Source organism: Apteryx rowi, unplaced genomic scaffold, assembly GCF_003343035.1.
Source record: "Apteryx rowi isolate R43461 unplaced genomic scaffold, aptRow1 scaffold_104, whole genome shotgun sequence".
In the NCBI taxonomy this organism is placed as follows: domain Eukaryota; kingdom Metazoa; phylum Chordata; class Aves; order Apterygiformes; family Apterygidae; genus Apteryx; species Apteryx rowi.
In genome coordinates, this window is record NW_020447242.1 from 1,802,854 (window position 1) to 1,821,662 (window position 18,809).

The 18,809-nt window shown below is 40.7% G+C and overlaps 1 protein-coding gene across 1 annotated transcript in view; it reads left to right on the plus strand.

Moving 5' to 3' along the window:
• LOC112966773 (G-protein coupled receptor 98-like) overlaps nt 1–4,078 on the plus strand; it is a 200,341-nt gene extending 196,263 nt beyond the window's left edge. Inside the window, exon 38 of the mRNA XM_026067216.1 lies at nt 3,804–4,078. Within this exon, the coding sequence (XP_025923001.1) occupies nt 3,804–3,922 (119 nt within the window). The 3' untranslated portion in view covers nt 3,923–4,078. The remainder of the gene's footprint in view (nt 1–3,803) is intronic.
• The last annotated feature ends 14,731 nt before the right edge of the window (nt 4,079–18,809 follow it).

The following is an 18,809-nucleotide window of genomic DNA, read 5'->3' on the forward strand; positions in this document are numbered from 1 at the left end:
ATGCAGCTTATTATAATAAAGATGCATTATAAATCATTTCATAACTTGCATTCTAATATAGCTAGAGTTCCATAGTCAACATTTTTTAAAGATTTTATCACTTTAGGTGCCCAATTTAAGAATTAAGCATCTCAGGCCATCAGGCATCCAGAACTAGAGGAAACTTTTTAAATTTAAAATTCTGAAAGATGATGAATAGAACATCCTGGAGACAAGTCTTACTGTTTGTCCCAGAACAGATAAACTGTAGATAGTGGCAAAGTGCTAGATTCTTGCCCTGCTTTATCAACCTACCTCATTTCTGTTCTGAAGCATCACTTCACAGAAAAAGAGAAGGAAGGGTAGCCAGTTTGCATATTCATTCAACTACTCATTTGTGATTGCTCACAAATTTGCTAACTGCTGGATGTTGAACATGGCTCCATAAGATCCAGGAAGCATTTCTAGTCAAATCTGAACTTTACTCTTAGAAGTCTGGGTGTCTGTTGGTGTCATTTCTGTAGAGTCAAGACCCTGAAAGAAGAAATAAATTTTGTCTATGTAGCATATTAATTTTCTGTCTAATACATTTTAAACATACAATACAAATCATGAGTGATTCAGAAAGTAAGATATAAGTGCTCATGAGATAAAAAACCTCCCTAGAGGTATGGGTATTGTAATTACAAAGCAATCTCCATCTCTCTTAAAATGTTATAGTGAAAATTTGTGATTAAATCATCAATTAAATTGTTATCAATTAATGATAACAACTGGAGTTCACTGAGTATAGGAATGCACTGATTAAGTCTTTCAACCGGTAGATGTCACTGGAGGGATCGTGCTGATTTTGCAAAGCAAGCTGTGACTTTTCGATTTATAGCTAGTCCTTTGATACAAAAAGAAAGGAGAAAGGCCTCATTTTCTTTTGTATTCTTCTTGAAATAATTGCTTCACAAATTGAGGAAAAGTAGCACTCTTGGCTACTTACCCACCATCCACCTACTTTTTTGGACATGACTGTGTTTAAATTCTGCTGTGATCTGAGAACAAGCTGGACCTATGAACTCTGTGAAACTGCACCATGTAAACAGTCCTACCGTGCCTGCTCTGTCGATTGTTTGGTAATTTAGTAACCTGGTTACATTTCAGTTTTCATTCCTAAAAAGGATCAGCTCTAAATAGTTTGCCTTTGCATCAGCAGCAGAATGAGGCTGTTGTAAACCCAAGGTAGCCCACTTTAATCTTAGGTTTACTGAGTTCCTGATAAGAACCTCCTTAACAAAAAAAATCTCCTCTTACTTTGCACAAAGCATGCACATGACATTTAGGAATATATGTGGTATTATACCAGATTAGTCTGGTGTCTGATGTATCTGATCTTTTTATAGTGACCAGCACCAGATTCTTCAAGGAACCCCATACTGAACAACTGCAGTGTAATCACCAGTAAGAGAAATATCTTTCCAGCCCCAGGGTTCAGTGGTCACCTTACAATTTGAAGCCTGGTTGTTCGTGGACATATAAAAAGAAAATTTTGTATAATATAGCTGTAAATGTTTTCAATCATTTATGTTTTTCCTTTTTGAAATCCATACCATTTGTAGCCTAAATAAAAGTTTTGAGCATAAGTTTCAATGTTAATGATGCTATATAAGAAATATTTTATATTTTTCCATTAAAAATATGTCATTTACTTCACAAATATTACCTTATTCTTCTGTCATCAAATGGTAAATACGACTGTCTGATTTGCCTTCTCTATTACCATTCCTTACACTCATGTTCTGTTCTAAAACATACAGTTTTAGAGAGGTTAAAAAACAAATAAATCATTTCCTGATGCAATTGCTGTTTTTCCCAGGACTTTCAAACAGCTTAGTCATTAGGACTATGATTCAAAGAAAAGCTCAAATATGCATGTAATTTTATAAATGAGTAAGTATGGCTTGCTTGTCTTCCATAAGCTTAAAAATAAGAATTTTGATGATTCAGGGCCTAATCTTCATGTCTTTATTATGGTATCTCTCTCCATCAGATGGCTCTTTACTCTTGTCATATCTGACAGTAAGCCCTGGTCTTTAAAGGCCTTGGGTCCTACAGACCCAAGAACATGTCTAAACTAGCAGATGTGAATGAATTCAACGTCATTCCACCTACCTGAACTCCAGAACCGGATGTGAGAAGGATCATGATGCAGAAATACCCACTTTCTGGCTGGATGCGATATGGCTGTATTCACGCAGCACTGCTAATGGGTTAAGGTCCTTGTACCTGGACTACTTCCAGACCTATTCTGGAAAGCCTGCAGAGTTCTGCAGAGTGGAAAGTCTTATGCAGGTCTCTGCTAGCTTGAGGCTCTTTCCAATAAGCTCTGTTTCAGTGTAGTTATGCCACCTGGGCCTTTTACCTGCTCTAACCCTTCAGCTTGTTTCATTTTCTGAACCCATCTCCATATTCAAGATTGCAGCCTGACTTCTTACAGCAAGTGAGCATCCACATTCCCTCCCATCTCTCCCCCCTTCTCCTAACTTCTTTTCTACTTGGCAGGAGGCACATTATGAAAAAATTGCTAGAAGTGGTGCAATTGGGGGCATAGAAAATTATGAGGTAGCTCCAAAAGCTTAAATTTCTTTTGCCAAAAAAGCCAAAGCCTGGAATGTCAGCTACGGGAGAAAGAGCAGATTCCATTGTACAGCTGACAGAAATTTCTGAAAATACCTTTTGTGTGAAAATGGAAATCCTTGCCTCTCCCAGTAGACCGTGTTCAGGGCTTGTTGAGCCAAGTGTCATTCCTCTGTAACTCCTTTGAACTGAATGTAGTTACAGATCAGATACTTTTCTCCAGATTGAATAACTTTCCTAGCTTTTGGCTATTTGTAAATGACATTGCTGGAAGATCATATCTGACATTAGTCTGTTTTGAAATCATCATACCTAATTACACTGATGTGCAGTTCTGAATAAATTTGAAGCCCAAGCACTGTAATGCCTAAGGAGAGCTGTGTATTTTGTGGGATTTATTCTACAATGCAAAGACAGAAGAAGCTGAAAGTACACTGAAGTTTGTAGTTCCAACAGATACTCTGTGAAGAAGTAGTCTGAAAAAATGCACATTTCATAAAATCGAGTACAGGATTATGTACCTTCACATGAATAACCAACTGCAAAAATACAGGTAAGCAGCTGGCTAGCAGTACTCTTTGGACGAAAAGATGGACCAGGTGGCCTCTTGAGGTCTCTTTCAGACATGTCTTGGAAGTTTCCATAGGTCAAAGTCTAGTATTCTCTAACAACAGAAGAAAAACACAATACACAAGCCAGAGCCAAATGTGGGTTTAAAGAATATTTAGTCAGCATCTTTTCTCATGTTGAAATTACAATCCTATTAAAGCAGCTGGAATTAYAGTTTAACAGGAAAATTATATATTAAAAATCAATTCTTCATGAAGAAAATCTTGGAAATAGCATACTTTAACAGTCAGACCATGAACCCAGCCTAAACCAGGCCTTGATTTATGCTGTTGTGATTTCAAGGCAACCTCTGAACAGTTATTGTACCATTTCCTGGGACAATTAAAGTGACTGACAGTGGAATTATGAAAAAGTGCATCTTGATGGTACAAAACTATGTCAGTTAGTGTTACAATCTGTGGATTCAGAATTGTTGACCAGTAGAAGAAAATTTGCTATATTCTTGTAGGGAAGGGAAGAATTTCAATAATCAGAATGAAGTAAAGCAGCTATGTAACAGGACATGATATCAACATTTCTGTTTCAGTATTGCATTCTCACTGATCCTTTTTTTGGCTTCTCTGTTCCAGGTGCAGGTCTCAGTGTCAGTGATAATGATTCTTGCCATGGCAGCCAGGATGGCGGCAGCATGGCTAACTCCCAGATTGTAGAGCTTAGAAGAATACCCATAGCAGACACTCATCTCTAACTTCACTTTTTGCTTTTTTTTTTTTTTAATTCAAACTTCAGTATTTTTATATTTGTACTTCCTTTTGCACTAAAACACTATATGAAGCTGTGTAGTAGAATGCTGTGAGCTGTACTGAATGTTTAACAAAGCATGTTTGTTTTTTTGTATATCAGAGAATAAACTGTAAAATTTTACAGTGACTGAACATCAACAGATATAATGACAATTGGCCTAGATTTGTATCTTCTAGCTAGAGGCACATACTTCATGAACTGTAGCTTTTTTAATTAACCTGTATGTGTAACACTGTTTAATAAAAATAATAGAGTCCATTTGATACAAAAAAGTCTATTATTTCTGCTCACTGTTGATGGAGTTGGAAGATGATGGAGGCACTCTGTTGTACAGAAAAGCATTTTAATTGCAAAGTTCTAAGTTTCCTAAGCTGTACTATTCTGACTGGTTTTTGAGAACCAGAATCAATGAACTTTGCAGACATGGTCTTGACCCAGAGAGCTTAGATTTTAAATTCTGACATGACAAAATATGTGATGATATGAAACAAACAGAGGGAAGGACAAGAATGAGATCACATAAAGCTTGTTGCAGGGTAGCTGTACATTGCTGACTATGTTACCTTGTTTTCATGGTGTTAAATTCTTTCTCTTCTGGCAGACGGAATTAAGGGAAGAATTCTAAGGAGCTGAATTTTCTGTTAATCTCTGTGGATGCTACACAGATATCCCTGTTCTGATTGAAGGGTTTCAGTATTGCATTACAGATGGGGTCAGATCAGTAATCTGGGGTCATAAACTAGCAGGAAAAGTTACTCCCTTGGAAGAAAAAAATACAGAAGTATTTCAGAACTGAGAGGGTGAGGCAGACTGATCTTGTAGGAATCATTAACTCTGCTTCTGCACAGACACTTGGAAAAAAAATACTTTAAAGCAGGAGGCCAAGGGAATTTTCCTCCGACTATTTCTGAGCGTATTTTAGAAATACAGTAAATGAGAAGCAAGCTTTTCATATCTACTTCAGGAACTTGCCTAAAGGCTTTAAGTTGAGCAAGCTGTGAGCAACAACCTCTCCTTTTAACAGAAAACCTTTGTTATGGAAACTTTTCTGCAAATTTTACTATATATACAAGTTTTACTATATCAAATTATTTGTTGATCTGAAAAAAAACCCAAACAACCTTTCTGTGTCCTAATTCTGTAATTAATGCCAGGACTGAAAAAGACAGCTTGAAATCATCACTCATCTCCAGAAGACATTATCTTTAAACCGGTAGCCTTAGTCTAATGTTTAGCAAAGCATTCACAGACACCAGTAATTGTATTTCTAGTCAGCAAAGCCCTTAAACAAGTGCTTTTTAAGCATATATTTTAATTGATGGGAAATAAGAACATGTCTATTTAATAAGTACATACTTTGCAGCACCAAGCCTTAAATTTCTGACTCCCAGCCATTTTGTTGACTCTGCCTGAACTTTTCATGCTACAGAGCAAACAGGGCCAAATCTTTGCAGTCAATGGCAAAAGTTACTGTGGGGAAAAGTGGGGAAGAATGAGTCTTGTGTCACCATGAACCATATACTGAACTGTATATAAGTCAGTGAGACCTATGCATCTGCATAGAAGGGACAGCCTTTAAAACTAGATGCAGTGCAACTGGACCGTAATGGATACTACTTTATAAAAGAGTGAATTATCTAAGCATATTTTGTAATTCACTTTTCTACAGGATCAGCCTATACCTAGACTTGCTGAAAAGGGCACTCTGGGCACTTGAATCAGCTGCAAGTATCACTGAAATAAGACTCTTAGTCTGAAGTTAAGATTAGTTTTGGACATTTTTCAATATAATGATAACATGCTTTTTGATTTTCTACAGAGGAAGCCTGGCTCTTGAAGGTTTTTTATTTTGTTTTATTTTATTTTACTTTATTCTATTCTTCCTGAATCAACTGGGCTGAGCATTGGCCATTGCTGATATTTCTCATCTATCCACTAAAGCCTTAACATGAAGTCTGGCCCTAGAGAATRATTGCAACACTTGCTCAGTTGCAAGAGAGTTAGGCCTGTAACAGATGTTTCATTACTTGAAGTACATGCTACTACATGCTGTGAGAAAGCTTATAAAAGAAGGATGTTTGTTTGATTTTGATTCACCACCATAAATGTTAATACTTTGTGTCACTTCAGCTTGTTGCACAACTGGCCTGGTTAGGGATTTACTGTAAATGTATCAGCATTTTCAGAGCAGATCAGTAGGATGATGTCTGCTGCCAGCATTTGTTGAATTTTAAGTCTCTAGATGGTACTCACATGGTTTAAGATCATGGGATGAATCTTTGTTATTGTTCCAGAATCACTTTTTTAAAGAAAATATACTGTCTGTAGAAAATTCAATGTTTTAATAGCATGGGTCTCTATTAACTCATGTTTGCTGTTCCTTGAATAGCCAGAATACAGCGAAGATTCAGATCGAAGCACTGCAGCTGTATGCTCTGATTCAGTGTGCCAGACAGCCACACCTTGACAGGAGTACCTTTACAGTTGGCTTGACTTAAATTTAACAAGACTGAGTGCTTCCTGTGGTACTCTGATCTCAGGCATTATTTAAAAACTGATAGAGAGTATAAATATTTGTTTCTCTGAGTTCAATGAATCCACAGTTAGAAAGCTTTCAAACTATTACCACTGGTCCTACCTCTGATAAGATGGCTAATTCATTCAGCCCTCTGGTACTATATAGTGAAGAACACCAAGAGATTTGCTGCCTTTCTTTTTTCTCTATAAAAGGAGCCATGATTTCTATATAAAAGGCCATCCTCTGTGTTTTGAGGATTAAAGGGAGCTGCAGGTAACATATATGTAAGATTTCACAGGCAGCTATGAGAAGAACCCCCCCCCTTTAAACTAGCTTATGTCATCATTTATATGCCAAAATAAGTAAATTCACCTTTTTAAAAGATGTCTGAATTAATTTCATATTCAAGTATACATGTAATTAAAAATGCTAAGTTTGACAGACAATTTTTAGATGTTTTGGTGAAAGCCAAATGGGGAAGAGTCTGATTTTCCTTTCCTTTCCTTGTTACATATTCAAAATAAGCCAATTCATATCAGGGATCTGAACAGAAATATTCAGAATGTTTTTTCTTTTTCTTTAGAACCTATAAGAGAGCCTGAATTTATCTATTTTTGGCTGTACCATGCAAATGCTCAATATTCCAGTATCCCAGATCCATGTGTCCTGCACAGAATTGCACAGTGAAATATTTGGTCTGCAAAGGATTTAATTGTATTGAGAACTCTAAGGCCAAAAATTTGGGTATGTGCACAACATAAAATTGTGTAAAGTTGACCTATTGTGCAGAGGTTTGACTAGAGAAATGGGTAAGATCAGTGGCAAATCTTGCCTTCAGATATATTTCCTTTGTGCTCAGTCTGTACTGTGGACATTGAGCTACTACTGTAGATTTTGCTTCACCAACGCTCATGCAACTTAATGACAATTCGGCATGTGTCTCCAGTTAGCTGGCAGCAGAATTTCCTCCTGGTTCTTCTATTGGCTGTAATACATAGTGCAATTACCACATGCAAGTGTGTGCTAATCAAAAGCTTAATCTGCTCAATTCAATATGTTATCCTATTTATTTTCACAGAAAGGATCAGAGAGATTTTCCATTTTCATTTCAGTGTTTAAAATTATCTTCTATGAAATAAATAAGTTGAAATAACTGCAATGTAATACTCAAGTATTATTGAATGAAATACCTGGAACTAACAATTTCCTGAAACTGAGTGGAGAGTTGTGTAAATTGGTCTAAATGGTAGCTTGAAACCCTAACAATTTTTTTTGTCTTTGTTTTGTTTTTTAACTACGTCACCATTGTGTTCATGATAAAGACAGCATCTTCACAAATACACAAGATTTGGAGAAAATTATTTACATGTTTTTCTTATTACTTGTCAACATTTTATGTTTTCTCTGCAAACACAAAGACTGATGTGGCATCTCTAGTCATGACATTCTGTTTGGCATTGACAGGAACTGTGAGCACATAGAAGCAAGCCTTGCTCTTGCTGGAGGTGGTGGTTTTACTCACAGAATTATTTTGCCAGTGGCTTTTATTAAAAATTGCCAGGAGGGCTCTCCTGGAGATCCAGAAAAGAGAAATGCATTCTGGGAACTGTCAGCACAGCGCTTGCAAGCAKAGATTTAATAACTCTCACTCCATTCCCTGGCTAAAATGTAGCAGCTTGGAGAAGGCACCAGGAATGCGTCATAACAATGGCCGGTGTCAAAAGTGCCCAGAAGTGTTTTTCCTGAAGATGACAGGATTTTCACCAACTCAACAGTTAGCCTTTGAAGCTGCTGTGGTCACTCCTGTGCTGCTGTACCACTGGTCTAAATTCACAGTGATTTTTATCAAGAGACACTGTCATTTCCAAAAGCTGTAATCTTAAATGTAGCTTTACTCTTCATACAGAGCAAACAGCAACATTTGGTACACCTTTTGCTGAGTTTAAATTATGTGTGAAAGACAAGTATATGTTACCATGTACACGCAGACACAAAATAATTATGGGATATAGGAATTTAATATAATAAAAACAAGTTCAGTATTGATTTGAAAATGAAAACACTGTGGTCCAGATTATTAAACAGGTTTATCCTGGAAACTTTTAGGCTCCTACTTTGCAATTCCTGAACCAAAGTTAAGCATGATTTCTCCATTTCCTAACTGGAAAAAGTTATGCTTCTGGCATGGGATATACACTTGCCAAAAGGGATGCAAGAAAAGGGGATGTCTGAAATCTCCCTTTTCTCTCGGGCTTCAGCAGTGCCTAAGAGGGTGAGACATTACCTGCAGCCGCCCTGCAGCAGCAGGGCCCCCCAGAATGCCAGCTGCCTCCAATCTTCCTGTGGGCACCCTGCGCACTGTGGAGAAGCACAGAAGTGAATACAAGGATTTTCTTATCTGGTAAGGACCAGACAGATTTCTGCTGTATATACATACAGGACCATACTTCTTCTTGCTTTGGGAGAACAACATGCCCTGGAGATTGGGGCAGGGCAAGAGGAAAAAAAGCAAACAAACAAACAGTGACCTGGCTAGAAATCCTTCTTGCATCAAAACTGCTGACTCCCAGCAAAGAGATAGTAACTTGTTTTCCAGCAAGTGTTACAGCATGTACGTGCTCCCTTTAGCAGGAGGATGATGCAGTTACTCCTGATGCTGTGAGCACACAAGTGGCATAGGTACTAGTGACTTAAGTAGGGCTCATTCTTTGGCACCACGGCCAACTGGCACAGGAAGCCCTAGGGCACTAAACTGCCTCTGCTTCCGCAGCAGCACACCTACGTGCACACTGCCTGGTGGGAATAATCACTTCTGGGCTCTGCTAACCCCCAGCCTCTGCCCAGGAGTTTTTGGGAGAGCGCAGGTTGGCGTGGGCCAAAATGACACCAGGAACAGTTTAATGGTTTAAAAATGTAGATGGAGTTGCAGTGCACAGGAGCTTTTCTTGGCATTGTTTAGTTTTGAGTGTACACCAGCTATGGAAAGGTCAAGAATAATCCATCTTTTATAGCTCTAAACTGTTTATCAGTAACCACACATTATAACAAAATTATCCAGTAACCTATTGTTTTAAAACCTGGAATTTGCTAGCTGTTGGTTAAATTTTCCCTTGTCGCTGGATATGGAGGACGGTAAATAACTGCATATCTACATTTTGGGTATGTCAGCCACAATGCGCTGTGATGTTTCCTGCCATCAGTACATGAGAACGGAGGTGCAAGGAAACAAAAGGCAGCTCCGAATGGGCCAAAACAGTCTCTCCAAACCATTGCACCTCGTCACAGCCAGAGATTTATGAATATGGGGAGTTAGCCCAACCTTAACATCCACCAGGAAGGACTGCTCGGACAGGCGAAAGGTCCTTTGCCTCTCCTGCCGCCCCAGCTCCCACACAGCTGCCTCCCGATCCCTAAGGGCTGCTCTCGCCTGAGATGGTGCCAGAAGGTGCCGGAAGAGCCTGGGGCCGAGGTGGCACCGTGCCCCTCGGTTGCTTCGCTGCGTCCCCGTGGTGATGGCCACCCCTGCGGCGCCGCCAGCGCCCGGCACCCTGCCTGCCTGCCCGCCAAGAAGCTGACACGACAGCTCGACAGATGTCATCACATGCTTACCAATGAATTATATCATTATTTATAAACAGATTTCGTGAGTGCCAAGCTGTCAAAAGGAACAGGAAGCTGTGGAGCCTTGAGAAAGTATATATAAACTGGGAGGCAACGCTTAGAAAGCAGATCTGCAGTGCCGCGGGGCGCAGGCCACTACCACGCCACCCTGCCACCCCACTCCCCTGTGTCGACATGGCTGCCTGTCCCGGCCCCGGCCCCTGCCCCCTGCCCGTGTAAGCCGCTTCGCAGCCTTTCCAAACCCCATAGCCCTGGCAGACAGGAGGCCAAGGGATGGGGGTGGTGCTATTCCCGGCCCAAATGGCGGATGGGCCCTTGCTCACCTGAAGGCTGTTGAAGAAGGTGGCGGCTCCAGGGTGGCCGTTGACCCCCACCTGCTGGCCTAGCTCAGGGGAAGGGCAGGATGCCTCTCCCGGGGCCTGCAGCAGGCGTTTAGCAGAGAGCTGCTTGGTGGTTAGGCCTTGCCGGCCACTGGCCATCCGTGCCGAGGGTCTGGAGCCGGCCTGTGCAGCAGGACAAGGATTTACTGCTCCGAGAGTCTGAGTTACGGGCCAGCGCCCAAGGCCGCAGAGGAAGGCGCAGGAGGTATGTCTGCCTGGGCTGGAGGCGCCAGCAAGCCCGCCGCTCGGGTCTGCAGCCATGTTGAGGTGCTGCCTTCGCATTTTGGGAAGGAGGATGGGGGGGGGGGCCGCTGCGTTACCAAACGTGCTGCCTGTTGGTGACAAGGGACCCGCAAACAGACCTGCCGTGGGGGCTGGCACGAAGGGGAGAGGGAAGCACATGGGGAAGGGCTGCGCCTGGGGCAGCCCCGGCACTTTCCGTCCCAGCGCTCCCTAGGCCTCAGCTGGCTCCATCTCGGTTTTTCACTCATTTGCTTTAAGCGCCATGTTTTGTAAGATCACTGCTGTGGGCTGGCTCCTCTGCTCGTCCATCCTCTGCAGCTCCGTGCAGGCAGAGCCGCGCGAGCTTCTCCTTCGTGTCAGCTGGGCCTGCCATGCCGCCACGTGATGCAGCGCTTGCAGAGCTGGCCTGTTTGGTGTTAAACTCCCTGAACTGAGCTCTGCTGCTCCACACGGTCTCCATGCCATGGGTCTTGTTTGTGCTCTCCTTGCTGCAGAAATCTAAAAATACTCCAGTGACAACCCCTTCCTCCCCATGTGTAGGAGTGACCTTTCTCCCTGCTCTGTTTGTTCAGTGTTTCAGTCTGCTCTGGGCCCAAATTCCCTACAGAAGAGACTTTTTATTCACTTATTCATTCTAACAGCTTTGGCCTTAACAGAAAATGAACTTGTGCTGCCTTTCTCTTAGATAGGCCTTTTTAAAGGTACAATGCCAAATATGATTTCCCTCCCTGCCCCCTATCTTGTAAAAAAGAACTAGTTTTCCTTTTAATTCTTTGTTGTTCTACAATTACTGTGTTTTGTACCTTCCAATGGATAAAGTCCTAAGGAGTCAAGTGCTACTCTAATATTAAAAAAAMAAAACAAAAAAAAAAAAAACACTTGACTATGCTTAGAGTTAAGCACATGCCCATTTTGGCTGTTCTGGTGACAAGATAGATAGTTCACTGGGGTGTATCCAGGTGTTAAAGCGTGAAGACTGACCCTGTTAAAGGAACAACAAACAGGGCTTTCTGAAGGTTGTAGGATGCACATACTGCTATGGGATACCTGTTTCAGGCTTGATTACTCTGTTCCAATGAATGCTGAATTTCCTGCGCCAAGGCATAGCCATGACAGTGGAAACCCTCTGGTCTGATGATCGGAATAGTCTCAAGGCTTAAGAGGAGAATTTGATTTTTGTCAGGCTGCAGGGGGCCTGAAACCACATGCTTCTTACTGAGCAGTGCTCTGGTTAGTTGGCTACTATATAAAAGATGAAGTGTCTACAGCTTCAGCCATCCCTTATGAGAGGAAAGTGGGCTCTAGACAGCTCTTTGAAAGGCAGGTAGTAGGCACCTGCTGGCAGGAGAAAAATAAGGCTGTAGAATACAAGCAAAAAGCAGAAGCTTCTGAGAGTTCCCTTATCTTCAGGTTCTCCCATATTTTCTGTCTCCCAGTAGCTTCCCACTATTTCCTTATCCATGCTGCTGATGCTCTCTGACTGCTTTTGGACAGATGGGCTCTTCTGCCAGCACTGGGTGCTGATGCAGAGCACCTAGTACACGCACGTCAGGTCTCCTCCGTGGACCAGCTGCCTCCAGCTTTTAGGCGCTTCCATCTTTAGAACCAGATTCATGGTATTTCCCAGGGTTAACAGTGTATCAGCTCCTTAAATAGAAAGACCTGTATTGCTGCTGGTAGAAGACCTCTTTTGTTGCACATAGAAGCAGACTAAGGATTAGGATGAGGCCTGTGCCACAGCAGCAGTGCAGACCACTGCTGTTTTACCAGCTGGGAGACAGTATGCTTATCTGAAAAATCATATTGCGGAGTAGGAACTAGCAGGGCAAATGCCAGTCAGTTCCTGGTGAGTCCACTGACTTGCAAATTAAATGGCTCATTACAAACACTGGGAGATTAACAGTAAAGATAATCCGCTGAGCATGAAAATAATCCTATGTAGCATCAGGAGATGGACAGCTAAATCTTCCAAGCCGGTATACACAGTTATGCCATTGGACCCCAGGGACACAGACCTTGTTTTTAAAAGCAGTATGCTCCAGAGGAGAAAGTAAATGGAAAAACAATATCATCTTGCTTTTCTAACCCAGAAAAGGAGCCTTGAATGTTCATGAAAACAATCCTTTATTGCAAAGGAAACAGAAGTTGAGATTTTTCTCCTTCTCATAAAACTAAGGCTAACATGATGAAAAAATGCCTTAGCTTTCTGAAACTGTGAATTAGCAAGGAAACAAGATTTTTACTTCAATTTACGTCTTCTCTGGTTATATTCAAATACGCTAAGAAATGCTGCCTGAATTATGCAGGACTTTTTGTAGAAGTACTAGCCAACAGGAGGGAATATTCTACATATCATATGAAGAAAATATCATCATCTAAATCATAAAACACAGTTTTATTTGTTTTCACATGACACTCAAGTGCTCAGAATTCATTAGTTTTGGTTAATTAAACTGCTTGTTACTTATTTTAATCTGGTATCTATAAGAAAAACTATTGTGTTGAAACTAATTGAAGGCCTGCCTTTGCCTTGTTTGAGTTTTAGTGGTGGCAATACATTTTGCTCAATACATGTTTTGGTCCATTATTTCTAATTTTCCTAGGGGGAGAAGGAAAGAAAGGGGTGGTTAATTCCTTGTGATGGAGAGACAACTTTTGTTTTGAATTATATTTTGTTGTGAATACTCCGGTATTTTGTTATGAATTAATCTTGCACTTTAATACTTCTTGGATTCTTGGTGGGGAAGGTTTGAATGAGTTGATGAATTATTTGTATTTCTACTTTTCTATAGCAAGAATAATATGAAAAACAGTAAGGGAAGTAGAATGTTTAACCYCACTAGGTCTGAAGAAGAAAATGACTGTCTTCTTGATAAGATCCCTACTAGGCCAAAGCTGAAATCCGTGACAGTGGGTGTCATTGTCTTAGCTTGGTTATTAGCAATGGCAAAATTTAGCCTGCAGTGATTGTTTTTTTATTTGTACTGACAACATGCAGTTGCCAATGACTGCTCTGCTTCTTCTCAGGGTCAGATTCTGATCCAGTTAATGCTCAGACAACATTTCTTAAATCCTAGTCAGTGAAATTAGATGTTATGTTTTATATTTATAGACATTAAAATCTGGTTTTAACTGATTTATTTTGTGAGCTTAATGATAGTTGGTTTACAGAGACAGAAACTGAAATAACTAAAGTTATATTTCAAGTTTTCATGGGAGATTTGGAGATTCAATGTAAGAATTCATTAGGTGATTGCAACCTTAGCAAAGAGAGAAGAATGCAATGACTGCTGTTAGCTTTTAAGAATACTTGATTACGGTTGAGCATTTATATTGATATCTGAGCTTGCACTCATGCCCCATTACTCAGCTGTCTACCTGTGATCCTGTGTATTAACATGCACCTGGTCTCCAATTCGATACCTGGCAGCTGTCTCTCCTGTCAAAAGCTGGGGAAACTTCAGTTCAAAGATAACGCACATACAGAAGTACCACCTGTACAGGCAATATAGATGCAGATGGTAGAGCCTGGCTTGAACTGGCTTGCTCATAGCCCTCTAGCAGTAACCCAGAAGCTTCAAGCTCTTGTCTGTCCATCTGTGTTCCCTTGCATCACCCCTATATCAATGCACTTAAAGGTAGTCTGTCCTTGGCTTTCTACTAGAAGAACAGTGTGGTAGGTCTCTTTACATTTGTAAAAAGAACATTTGTAAAGAACAGGAAGAGTGTGGTAGGCCTCTTTACATTTGCTTTCATTCCTCAAATACCACTTCTCTTTCAGCATATCTGAAGCTGATAGATCTACATGAGGTACTGAGGAAACTTATTTTTTTCAAGAACACTGACAGTGAATATGTTCTAGGCCAGAATTTTGCTACCAGAAAGTATTGCTGAAGAGGCAGTATAAAACCACAATGAGAATACTAACCAGATTGGAGGCCCCAGAGTTTGTTAGCTATGTAAGTAAACTTAAAGGAGAAGGATGAGGAAGGGAACAAGAATGTAGTCTTGCACGCACAGACTGATCTTAAGAGTAGCTTGTTACTCTTAAATTGAACTGAATGTCATCAGCTAGCGGTGAATACTGAATTTCTGGGGTCAGCATACCCCCCAGTCTGGGTTGTGTCAACTTTTATTCTGCAGCAGGAATAGCTGGAAAGACAGGCCACTGTTCCTAAGGTGCCTTCAGGCCAAAGGCTGTGCCAACCTATGCAGACCAATGGCTAAGCCTGAAGAAGACCCTAGAGAAACACTTGCTTTACCCATATGCTCTCTGTTACCTGAAGGCCATCTACGGAAAGTGCATCAATGCAGTTATTGCAAGGACAACATGGTATGTAACTAGTCAACCTATTGTCTGAAATCATTGTTCTTACTTCTGGTTAGGACTTGTATTAGCATTAAGTTTTCTGTCCACTCTCCACTTATACTAGACACGCATACAGCAGGAGACCTCCTTTGAGAAGTGTTTGCATACAGCTGAGATGGAATAAATTTTGCCTCTTTCACCTCTTTTGTCACTCTCTCATTTCCCTTTTCTCCTCTAGCCTCAGTGGCAGCCTTGGGAAATGCCCAGATGACAATTTGGATCTTCTGAACTCTGCTGCTTCTCCTAATCCCTGGGGGCATTTATCTTAGCTCTAGGTTCATGCTGTAGGGATGACCTTCTTTCAGCGGCATGTTCCTGGGATCCAGATTGCAGGTCTGGATGGGACAGAGATAAAACACTGAAAACTCTGCCCATGCTTGGGATATCCTGAGGATGAAAGTCTAGAGATGGTGCAGTACCAGAGAAGTACTTGTTGCACATGAGCAAACCCAACTTTCTCTTGGGACTGTGAATACTCATGGGCAATGCATACTCCAGCTATGTTCTGAAAGAAAAGAAATGATCTTCTAGACCGCCTCCAGGGCCTGCATATAACATAAGTACTGTTAGGAATAAGCTGTGGGAGCTGGTCTGGCACAAGGTGAAAGAGAGAGGACCTGGGAAGTGCCAAACCCTGGCTTTTTAGCCTCAACAGACAAGGAAGAGACAGCAGGCTAGGGTTGCTGGGGTCCTGGGATCTGTTCAGGTCTTGGCATTAGACAGTAGCAAGGCTGCCAGGAGTACTCACTGAATATTGCATTATGTGGATCACCTAGGCCCTTGACAGCCCAGATCACAGCCATGGATCAGCAAAATCTGATCTGGCTGCCTTATAAGCAAGTCCTAGAGAGTAAGTGGGTGTGAAAATACCACACCTTTGCTTAACCGGATTAAATATTCAATAAAGGTGGGTTAGAAGATTGTTATACAAGGCTGTTGGCCACCTTGTCTCTGAGGCCAAAAGAAGAGTGCTCTTTGATTTGGAGAGGTTGTTTCAGGTTTRTTTTTGTTTCTGGATTGATCTTTAACTGGTTTTCAGGGACGCAGTGAGGTCTGAAGAGGGCCATGTTTCTACTGCTGTTCCAAATTCCCCAGTTTGAGGCAGAAAGTCTGTCTGTGACCACATGGTTCCCTGCTTAATTCTTCCTTCAGTCCTCCACAGGAGAGTGTATACTGGTAATGGGGTTGCCCCCCTGTGACAGCACTTGCTTTGCAGTGCTCACGTGGCTTTTTGTTGTGCTGAAGGGTGCTTTGGCTCTCAAAAAGGTATGTAGGCTCTGTAATATGCACTGTACTAGTGTGTGCACAGTACAAGTCAAAGGTGTGTTGGAAGGGCCTGTTGGGGTGGGTGGTGAATTGGAGCTTGCTCCTTGCCTGATGCAGTATGGACACGACTGGTTTGAGCTTGCTAGCTCAGTGAAATCAAACTTCAGCTTCTTCCAAAGGCACTATTTTTGTTAAGTTATTGCAGGATTAGAACTTAAGCTTTTGACTTATTCAAGCAAAAGTTCCAGCAGTATTAATGATGTCAACTTGTGTAAAAATGGCTAAAACTGTTAATAATGTGTAACTGCAGCTTAATGTGATATTTCTTAGGTAAGCAATAAAAGTGTGAAGGTTTTTGCATGCATCAAGAAGTTGGAAAGATTACTAAAGACGCACCTTTTATTAATGTTGGATGAAATCTCTCTTGTTGTTCTAGCATACTGTCCTACTGTGTGCCTAGTGTGCTCCAGAATGCCTGACCATGATTAGAAACAAGCATATTTCTCTGTGAAAGGAAGAGAAAAGGATATGTTGTAGACAACAAACTAAGTAGTTCTTTTTGTGTGGTTATCTTCTTGGGTTTTTTTTTTTGGGGGGGGGTCCTTCTTTCATATATCACCATGTTGTAGTTGAAGTGAGCACTGAATGCTAGTGTATTTCATCCTGTGCAAATACAGGCTTTTGAACATCATCTAAAGAACATGGTTACATTTTTTGCTTGGAGATAATATAATGATATTTATTTGGACCCTGTGATGGACTGAGAAGGGGAGTCTGTGCACGTGCATTTGGCTGAAAATGAACATTTTTTTCTCATGAAAAGTGGCCTGAATATTCAATCATCAATTTACAAAACATACAACAAAAAAATTGGCTTGCACCTTTCTTATGTATCTAATGGGATTTAGTCAGCATTAACTATGTGGACAAGCAGATCATGTGACACTTGCTGAGATGTTCTTCTGAGTTCGCATTTGACTGCATGCTTTTCACTTTGAACCAGCATCCAGTGTGCAGGGAAGGTTAGCAGTGTTGGGGAGGTGTTAAAGGTAGCGCTCAAGAGCAGGGCTGGCTGTGTAGCAGCCCAGCACCTTGACAGTCTCTTGTGCTAATGTGTTACCTGACAACACGACTCCTCTAGTGAGGTACTGCTCTGCTCTCTCTACTCAAATGCTCCTCCTTAAAGACTTTATTGGGAGCAAATGCCTGTTGAATGCTGAGATGATCAATTCTTGTGACCAAAGAAAGCCCTAGAAGCAATTGACTGTTGTTGAAATGTAACATAGAAGCCTTTGCAGGAGTATTGACCCCTTTGCTATTTCTTTGCAGTTGCAGTAATGTTTGGGAAAAAGGAACATAAGGCTCACAGATAGCTCTTCCATGATAAGATTTAAAACAAGCCTGCCAATATACAAACACCTGAAGTTACGGCTCCTTTCGGCAGAGACCCTCATGAGACTGTCTTTCATCGATGGAAAGGATGAAAGTAATTAAAGATTTCCATAGAGCATACCATGAAAATTAGCCTGCAGTGCATCATTAATGGTCTAAATGTGAATTAATTTGAAATGGATGAATTGGTGACTTGGAGCTCCAGTTACTTTTTTATTTTTATTTTTTAGCCAAAATTATTAATAATAATGTGACATGATGAATTTTTTATCAGATTGAAAGAAACTAACCAAATTCTATTCAAGTTCACATTCAAACAAAAGTAATGAGACTTCCTATCTGTCTCAGTTAGGCTTTCCCAGGTACCCATCACTCTGTAATTGATTCCTTGATTCTCAAACTGTACCAACCACTGCCAAATACAATACAACCATTTAATCATGTTAAACTAGAGCTATAATAATATTAGTCATTGCCTAATAGCTTTTTTTAAGCCACTAGAAAAGTAAAGTCTTGCCAAGAAGACTGCTTCCCTTCCACAGTATAAATCAATAAATCATAATTGTACTGTGTACCTTGACCTCTTTTCTACCACAATGTGGAAAATAAACAGCAGGAAGTCAGGGACTGGTTAAGTAATGTAAAACAACTCATAAACTATATTTCAAGTGACAAGTTAGGCATATTAATTAGTTAATAATTCATAATGCCAGAAGTATTCAAATACCTTTAGTTTCAGCAAAGTATAMTAAAAAGTGTAGCAGTTTGATAATGCAGCTGCTGCTCAAAAGGCTGTAAAGGACTCTTCTTTTTCCCTGTTTGTCCAGTATTTGATCCTGCTGATGTCAAGCACCATAAACTGGTGAACACATGTTAGAAAGTAATTATCAGTTTCAGCCATTCCACCAAAGCCAGATGTGCCATAAGTTATGGCTAGCCAGAAGYGCTTTATTCCTAACCACTAACTACTGATATTTTCATTAATATTCATAAACTCACATTTCTCCAGTCATTGCAGATACCATGGGTTAAATTTTGTTGT